The sequence below is a fragment of the Poecilia mexicana genome, unplaced genomic scaffold (genome assembly GCF_051168715.1).
Source record: "Poecilia mexicana isolate PSO_F unplaced genomic scaffold, ASM5116871v1 scaffold_6, whole genome shotgun sequence".
In the NCBI taxonomy this organism is placed as follows: Eukaryota; Metazoa; Chordata; class Actinopteri; order Cyprinodontiformes; family Poeciliidae; genus Poecilia; species Poecilia mexicana.
Window position 1 is genome coordinate 9,200,280 of NW_028263375.1, and position 9,782 is coordinate 9,210,061.

The 9,782-nt window shown below is 37.2% G+C and overlaps 1 protein-coding gene across 1 annotated transcript; it reads right to left on the minus strand.

Moving 5' to 3' along the window:
* Positions 1–2,185: 2,185 nt before the first annotated feature.
* lmo2 (LIM domain only 2 (rhombotin-like 1)) lies at positions 2,186–6,711 on the minus strand. The gene is made up of 3 exons (XM_014983786.2): positions 6,144–6,711; positions 4,363–4,578; positions 2,186–3,072 (listed from the first exon to the last, which is right to left on the minus strand). The coding sequence occupies exons 1-3, from the start codon at positions 6,182–6,184 to the stop codon at positions 2,847–2,849; spliced, it is 483 nt and encodes a 160-aa protein (XP_014839272.1). The 5' UTR covers positions 6,185–6,711; the 3' UTR covers positions 2,186–2,846.
* Positions 6,712–9,782: the final 3,071 nt, after the last annotated feature.

The window sequence follows — 9,782 nt, forward strand, 5'->3', positions numbered from 1 at the left end:
CATGTTATAAGTGAAATAATCTGCCAAAGGAACTAGTACTTTTTCACCAATATTAAGGAATTATTTATTTAAAACAAGCTGCTATATTTAGCTAAGTTATTTTTACATTAGTTTTGTCTTAATTAAAGTTTACTAAGATTTGCACTGGAAACTAGACAATAAAAACTTAGGAAGATTGTGTGTTTTTGCAGAGGCAGATATTAAATGAAACAACATAAATGTTTTACTTACTAATTTGAACATTTGAGCTGAAATACTTTAAAGCAGTTTAAATAGTCTTAAAATACATCTCTCCTTGCTCGGTACATTTATTTTTGTTGCCTGCTATCAGCTAATATCTAAATATTTCTCAAACGGTGCGTTCCTGAAGTGCATCTGTGTTGAAATGTATCTGCGTTTCAACACGTTGCCAAATTCTGTCGTCAAGTTTCAGCCAAATTTGAATTGTTTCTGCTGTTTGCCATAACTTTCCCCACATATTTTAAACATGTCGTTTAATGTTGAGCTGTTTTTTTTTTGTTTTTTTTTATGAGACCACCACATATTAGTCTGCTCTACTCCAGCATTCCTCACGCATTGCTTAACACCAAGATGACAGTTGTTCAGCCCTCCAAATGAGCGATGGCACATTATCCCTCTGCAAGGCTGCACAGTATATTCCCATCTCTAATGTGGGAAGGCTCATTAGTTTCACCACAAGTATCTTTTTTTCTCAAAAAACATCATCTCAGCCTGGGTGGGTTTCGTCCTCCTTTGTGTGTGAATAAACTCATGACTGAAGCAGCTAATGATCAGGGGCTTCTGTGCCTCTCCTCCTTTGTGTTTTCCTTCTTGGTCACAAATTATTTCTTTTTTAGAAACACTTTTTAATGTTTCTTGTGACCCTCCTGCCTTAAGGAGACATTAATCTGGGAATGTGCAATTTGGAGGTGTGTGTGTGTCACTTCACTTTTTGCACAGACAAGTGGAGGAAGGAGATTGTTTAATGGGTCTGACAGATTCTGATCCTGAAGAAAATAGCAAACACATAAAAATTATGTTATTTCTTTGTCTGTGATTCTTTAATTTTCTTGTTGATTGTATTTGATGTATAAACTGTAAGGTACTTTTTATTATGAAGAAAAATCTACAGAGGTCATCCCACCAGCAGCTTCTCTGCTTCTTTTAAATCACTTAGTGACCTCTTGTGGTGAAAACTGGTTTTAGCTCTTTCCAGTTTTGAAGCTGGAGTCTTTGCCCTTTCAGTGAGGGAGGTGAGCAGGTAGATTTTATTTGATTTTACTTCTAAAATAGAGAATAAAAAGTATGAGTAGACTTTTTAAACGCTGAAATAGTCAAACTAAACACTGTGAGCCAAAATCTAAGCTGAGACAACTGAAAGTTTTGATTTACAGTCACTTTTTACCTGAAATTTTAGTTTTATCACGTTTTCTAAAAGTTAATCTTTCAGCCCAGTAGAGATTCATAGTTAAAGTCTTATTTCTATGTCTGACTTGGTTCATTCAATCATTGTGCACAATAAATACAGTTTATTAAAAAAACTGCTATTTTTTTTCATTTAAAATTTCTTATATTAAATTTTGTCTGTTTATCCTGAACTCAATTAACCACTCCAATCATCTCACAAATTTACTGTAAAATGGTGCAAAAATATTCATTAAATGTTTTAAAAATTCCCTAAATACTCAACTTGACTTTAAGTTACTTAACTTTTTCTCTTCTTTTTAATTACATCCTATGGTAATTTTAAACTTATTCTTTTGTTTTGTTTAAACAATAATTCTGTTTTCACTAAATCTGCAGTTTGTTGAAGAGATACGTTCCCTGGTTTTGGGCTGTTTTGTTACTAAATCCTGTTTGTGTTGTTTTTATCATTTTTCATGTTAAACTCAGATGTTCCTGCATATAATACAAGTTCCCGTTAAAAATCTGGAAATCCTGCTTTTATAAAATAACGCTCATCTAGACCGCCAATAAATGTTTTTGTTTTATTAAAAATGTGACAATAGGATTACTATATGTTACTTTTGACTCTAAATAAGCAGTAATAATAATTTGTAGGAACAGTATGTATTTTTCCTGGGTTTGTTTTCAGAAAGGTGAAGATGTAGTTGCATTGTAAGGGACCTCCATATTTTTCAGTTTCTTTAAACCTCTCCAGACACACATTTAAATTAAAGAAATGTTTTTTTTACTTCAAATTGTCATTTATTAAACATACTGATCAGTTAATATCGAAAGTTCAGGATTTTAGCGAAATTACAAAAGTTTCTTAAAAGATTTTATATGAACAAGCTGTAAAACAAGTATTGCCACAAGAGGGCGCCACAGTTCAACCTTTAAACAAACATCCTTGATTGTTTTCCAGTTAGAAAATAAGAATTTCAGTGTCAACTTAAATAACATTTTAACTACGATTAATTATTGCAGTACATTTATAAGATTTTTTTTTTCCACAGGCAAAAGAATTAAGATCATATGATTAAGACTTAAAAATACAAAATCAGTAAAAGGAAGCTTACTCAGCAGGAAGTCTGATGTCTAAACATACCCAAGACATTTTGCTCCTTTGTTCATTTATATCATTAGAAATTCCAGTGTATAACAAATTTAAACATGTTCAGTCTTTAATTTTTTTTCTTTCAAGAAGGAAGCTTTGGATTATAAACCATTTGATCATAAGTGCAGGTTTGCATGCAGAAACACTGAGATGGCATTGTCTCAATGGACAATGGACATTCTCTCCTCCTTTGATTCCAGGCTTATTGCATGAACATGCCTTCCTTTCTTCAGGTCTGAAGACGTTTGTTCATCAAAACAGCCAGAAAAGTCCCTCAGAAATCGCCCTAGATCACGCTGCTGTTGTTGAGCTTGGTCCACTCAAAGATGTCCTGCTCACACACAATGTCTGAGTTGATGAGAAGGTAGCGATCCCCAACACAGAAGTGCTTCTGGCAGGCGGCGCACTTGAAGCACTCGAGGTGGTAAACCTTGTCCCGCACGCGCATCGTCATCTCAAACGCCCGGATCCTCTTTTCGCAGGAGGCGCAGAGTCCGTCCTGACCGAAGAGCCTGGGAGGAAGAGGCAGAATCAGCATGTTGGTGCAGAAAAAAGACAACTTTCATTCAGTCGGTGTTCGGATCAGTCACATCTTTCAATTCTCTCAGTGATTGTTTCTGGCTGTTCAAGAATTATACAAATTTGTATTGCAATAGAAAACATTAATTACAACACATATTATTCATCTTTATATGATCAAACTTTATAATAAGTAGAACCATGTCTATCCGTAGGCTGCACAGTGGCGCAGTTGGTAGAGCTGTTGCCTTGCAGCAAGAAGGTTCTGGGTTCAATTCCCAGCCTGGACACTTCTGCATGGAGTTTGCATGTTCTCCCTGTGCATGTGTGGGTTTTCTCTGGGTTCTCCGGTTTCCTCCCACAGTCCAAAAACATGTTAGGTTAATTGGCCTCTCCAAATTGCCCGTGAGTGTGTGTGCATGGTTGTTTGTCTCTGTGTTGCCCTGTGACATATTGGCGACCTGTCCAGGTTGTACCCTGGCTCTCGCCCGGAACGTTAGCTGGAGAGGCACCAGCACCTCCTGACCCCACTGAGGGACAAGGGTGTAAAGAAGATGGATGGATATTTATCTGTAAACTTTTACTGAAAAGCCTTCTGGACTTTACTGCACCCAAATAAACTTTAATTTAATTTATTAAACTTGGCTAAACATATCAAGCATTTTCAAAGTAAATGATCCAAATCCTGTTCTTATAACTGAGAATAAATTTGTTCAACCAATCCTAAAGGAATTTGAAAAATTGGTTCCTTTCATTTAATACAACAAAAGTGAAAAATCCTTGCTATGTTTTGTAATTATGATTAGTAATGTCTCTTTCCTATTTAAAAAAAATAATAATTTTAGCTTTTTTCTTGATTCGTTGATTGTGGCGTGTGACAAAAAGTTTGGACACCCCGGGTCTGGTGATTCGATTCAGAAATTATTTTCGATTCGGAAACCAATTCAGAGATTCTGTTTAAATGATGACTGACGAAAGGAAAACAATTTATTTAAAACAATTCTGTATAAAATCGCTTTAGTTTATGTTTAAACATAAGTAGGTTTGTGCATAAAATCTTATAACTGAAATTATTAGGTTAGCTAAGCTGCTAAACTTAAAAAAATATCAAAGATTTATTCAAAATAAATAAATCACGGTGGCAGTGTGGACGTAAAATGTGATTTTTGAATCGATTCAGACTTCTCAGGATAAAGAATTGTGATTCTGTGTATCAATGCTTTTCTGCAACACTATTTTGACACGTTTCCATAGAAACGAGCAAAACATCACGCCGTCGTCACCTGAGATAATCCCTCCGACATAATTTCCTTCCCAGCTTGTAGTAGAGCCTGCGGCCGACCTCTCCCAGCCGACAGCCGCACAGGTCGCAGCTCAGGCAGTCTTCGTGCCAGTACTGCTCGATGGCCTTCAGGAAGAACCGGTCGCCGATGCTCTGCTGGCAGCCGCCGCACGTCAGCAGCGACGGCGGCATCTGGAGGACCTCGTCCACCGGCTCCCTGAACCCGAAATTAATAACCAGTTAGAAAATGGTTGGGTTTTTTCTTCATACAGAGGTGAGCAGATCGATTCAAAATATCAATAATATCGGGGCCAAGTCAGTATCGGAGCAATACTAGTGTGATAAGATTGATTTTTTAATTTCAGGTTTTATTTTTGTGGTGTAGTTTCTCAACTCGAATTAAAAAGGTTTTGCTTTGATTTTCCTCTGAAGTGTTAATTTTTTTTATTACACAAATTAGTTTTGTTGTGTTTTTGTTTCTTTTTATCTTAACATGTTATTAAAGTATTTTATGGCTTAAATTGTTTTTGCTATATGAGAAAGATGGGTATTTCTTTTTGCTAAAATAATCACTTTTGGAAATAAATGACTTGCCATTATTTTAGGAAATAAATGACTTGCGATTATAAATGACTTGCCATTATTTATACTTTAATAACAAGTTTAATAACCTTTTTAATTCGAGTTGAGAAACTACAGCACAAAAATAAAACCTGAATATGCAAATTAAGCAGCTGCAAAGGACCACCCACACCACCAGAGGGCCCTCAAGAGCACCAAGCCAGCATGATAAAAATACATAGTTTTTCAAAGTAACATGTAATAATACTAACTAAATGCTATTACATATGAAAATTGATTTCTAACTCATTTTTATTAACTCCACTGCTGGGGAAATATAAAATATTGAATTTGTTAACCTGTTTACTGTAAAGTCAGTGTCTGTTACATTCAAATAGCTAAAATAATGTGGCACAACTCTGTTTTTCAAAATGCAAATGAATTACTTTTAGTTGCTACTCCTGTAAGGTTTTCATCAGTAGCTATAATAAAATCAGTATGATGTATGCTAATTACAAATTTCGCTAATGATAGCAGGGACATTACACACATAAAGCAGATTAAATGAGGAAGCCTCTGGTGGGAGCTAAATTAAAATCTTCATAGGGTCCCAAAAAGGCTTGCACTGGCCCTGACTGTAAATGTTTTCAGAGGAATACAAGATTATAAGATTTGTTGATCTGAATGTGCTTATTACATTGGTTTATGCCATTTTGAACTCGCAAAATAACATTCTTCTATATTCTTTATTTAAGATTGTAGCTGTTAGTACCGTAAGCTGCTACAGGTCATGTGTGACTACGTTAACTAAAAAAATATTGTGTTAAATTCCAGGAAAAAAGGAAATTCAGACTAAAAACCGACCTGTTTAGGGTTGCTTTTGAAACATAAATGAAACAATAATCAACATTCTGATGTGTAGCGATGGCACTTGACAAAATGTAATGCTTCAGTTGTTGATTTTTGTGTTTTTGTGATGGAACTTTAAACTGCCATGTTGCTGAAATGTACTAAACTTGATTGATTGAAAACTGGAGTCTTTGATTAAAATAATATTGATCCTTAAACTCCTTGACATCGACCTGATTATTACTGTGTAATAGAGAGCTGTCCTCTTGCTAAAGCCGTGTTTAGTTGTTCGGGTAGTTTTGATGTTATTTTTGAATTTCTACACAATGCGTCGCAGATAATGTGATTGTAAATCATAAAGCATGTACTCACTCATTGGCCTCCAGTGTTTTCCTCTCTATAGTAGATGCCATTCTTGCAGAAGCTTCAGATCTGAGTCCACAACCTGCAGGCGGGCGCACTGCACCTGCTCCTGCTCTCTAATATGTAGGTTTGTTTTTCTTTTCTTCGTCTGAAATAAGCAAAAATCAAAATCATCTGCGACACAAATCGGTCGCAGATGATGTTTTCCTTCAAGCAGCTAAGCCCTGATGGAGGACGCTGTCATCGTTTCCTGAGGCGATAACCCGCGGTGACACCTCCATGCCTTCCTGTCCTGCGGCGGCTTCACTGACGGCCAACACGCCGAGAATCCGATCCGATCAGCGGGCAACTCCTGCGGATCGACCGCAGATCTGCTCTCCACATGTAGCCCCTGGCATGCCTCCTTGCACGGCGTGTTTAAATAACGTCGGACCCGCTCCCCCGCCCCTCTCGCCTCTTCCTGTTCACGACCGCTTTGACAATAGGGGGAAATGGGTCTTAAAGCGACAGCTAAAAACGGCGCGCAGGGCAGGCGGCGGCCCCGGCAGCCGCGCAGCTGCGTCGTGACTGAAACTAATGAGTTCATTAGAAAGTTCGCCTCCAGAAGAGCTGATGGCTCACAAGATAAAGCCTGGGCTGGTATCATTAGCTCAACACCACTGTGTTACCCCCCTTGAGTCATCGAGCAGAGTCAAGATGAAACGAAAAGAGTAAATAGAGGAGCTTAGACTTAACCAAATTGTGACGTTTGCGATTTATTATGAAATTATTGGCTTACAATAAATTTCCTCTCAGACTTATTTTTTAAAAATTTAAAGTAATATGATTATTTTTCATCCATTTACCTTCCTTAATTATGAGGAATTTCTACATTTACAGAATCCAAAGTTATAAATACTTAATTTTAGGGATGCAATGATAATTTGGGCCAATATCAATATCTAATATCAGTATTGCTGTTAGGGCCGATAGCAGATATTTACCAATATATTTCACCATTTTGACACCCAACCAGAAATCGTGCATCCCTACTTAATTTTTTAAATACCAAATTTAATTACATATGTTTTCTGCTGAATGATTTTTATCCACATTGATTGATTGATATTAAAATATGTGTGACGGTCTGATCTCTTCTCAGTCACTGGGAACCTTGTTAGAGTTCATGGCATCAAAAACTACTTAAAATACCAGAACGTTTTACATTAAAAAAAACCAACCAGGCTAACAGAAATGGATTTTCATTAGGGGTTGTTCAACATGCTAATGATCCAAAACGCATTAAAGTATCAATTCACTATTATAGATTCAAAATCTCACCAAGTATTTTTGGTCTAGTTTCTAGTGCAAATATATTAGTTCACTTGAAATGAGACAAAACTAACTTACAAGTAACATTTCAGCAAGGAAATGAGGCTATTTTAAGTCCATAATTTAATATTGATGAAAAATTACTTGTTCCATTGACAGATTATTTCACTTATGGGAAAAATGTCTTGTTAAAAGCGGAGTAATCTGCCAATGGGGCAAGTACTTTCATCAATATAACAAGCTCCTATATCTTGCTTAAAAGTTACTTGTAAAATAATTTTGTGTTGTTTCAGAGAACTTGAACAGAAACTAGACCAAAAGTAAGATTTAGTGTTTTGGCAGTGCTGCCTTTCATGTTCATCAGAGAAACAGGATAACCAGGAGGGAACAGAGCGTTTTAATGAGTCTTTCCCTTTCCTGGGGTTTAAACTTGTAATATAAGGCAGCATTATGTTGTAACATATTCTGAAAAATGATCTCCTAGAATCTTTCCTAAACAAATCTATATTTTTGGCTGTGTCCTTCCACACTTTCCTTTTCAAACCGGAGCTCCAGTGGGCCTTCCTCTTATCTGCTGCCAGCGCTTCAGGGCTGCCTGCAGGAGGGACGGACGCAGACAGCAGTTGGGCTGGGAAGAGAGATAAAGCAACTCGGCTCCAGCGGCCAGAAGCAGAGCAGGGAGGGATCGAAGGTATAAACTCGAGATGTAGGCTGAAAGCTTCTCCAGGCTGCCCTGCTGCTGGATTGTGTAGGCTGACTGGACACACACCAAAACCCAGAAGCAAGGTGAGCGCGGCGCGGCCGGGTGCCAGCTGCAGAAAGCACAGCGGCTTGACGGGGATAAAACTCCAGACTACAAATCCCTCAAATAGAAAAACGGTTTTCGCAGATTCGTCCGCTGTTTGTATAACACGGCATCTCAGCGGACGGGTCATGGAGGAGTTTGTTGTTCAAACTTTGTTCCTTTAAGAGTCTTAAATATGACTGATAAATCATCTCAGCAAACTGCACAGCTGACTAAGTTACGTAAAAATGATGACATAAGCCAACAATTAAATGAAAGAAATATTATACATCCCTTTACCAATTTTATAAAAAACATTTTGAAAACTGTGACATGCCTTTTGAATCTAATACCCCTAAATAAAATCCAGTGACGACTTCTTTTCTTTTTTAATGTCTTGTCAGAAATTAATGTGAGGCCCAACAGATTTACATTACAGTGATGTTCCACCATTACATACATATAAGTTACAACTTTTCTTTTACTTTCATCATCTGGGTTTACATTTCTTCTGCTTTCTGTCTTGCTCAGTTTGCTTTTTGATTTTATCTGTTGGATTTAACACATCATAGCGTTTCGTTTTCATCCCACTTCCTGTGTCCTTCACCTTCCTGTGTGAAGTTTGACTTTGTTTTTGTTTTTTCACTCCTCTGACACATGTTTTTATGTTTTCTGTGAGACAATACACTTATATTCCAGACTAAATTATGTGGTTTTTCAACTGTGATTCACCATTGGAGAGCTGGAAGACAAAAAAAAGAAGAAACAGAGTGAAAGTGAGAGCAGGCAAGACACAAATCATCCAGCACTTCCTGTATAGTTGACTGTGAAAAGGATGTGCAACTGGCATGCAGAGAGGATGCTTTCCTGGGGGGTGGCGGCTCTATTGCAATCACTTCCTACCCCCCAACATGCACGATGGCACCTTGTCATCATTTCACAGTTGGACAGGCGAAGTCCAGATGCGCCTGCATGATAGAACAACCTTAAAGCTTCAACTGGATGTCACTGAGCGATAAAAGCCTTATCTTCAGCAAAAAGCTTCCAAAAGGTCACCAGAAAGAAACTTCATCTTACCGCAGGCTCGACATTCACATCGTAATTTGTTTGAAATGGAGATATATTTTTTAAAGTGCTACTTTAAAAAGAATGATCGTGTTGGAAGTGACGTCATCATGTCCTCCTTCCTGTTAACTAAACTTACATAAAAACAGAAGAATTTTTATAAGTTCCACAATTTGAAATCTAAAGTAAAACTCTTATATTTAACATTTTTGGAGAATTCACAGTGTATATCCATCTCCATCCAAATTTTCACTCAAAACGGAGTTGATTAGGACGTTGTTTTTATCCCTGTCTTTCACAGCATGAACTCTGTTACAGCATTAACAAAACCAACGGCTTCCTGTCTGGATTGAAGTGTGATAGTAACCGGCTGCTCTTTCAGTGCCCTTCCTGAACTGACAAAATTGTAAAAATGTTTTCTTGTTCATCAAAATGTGCAGTCTGGACAGCTTTGTTTTTTGTCCTGACAACGTTGGCTTTAAAGGTCA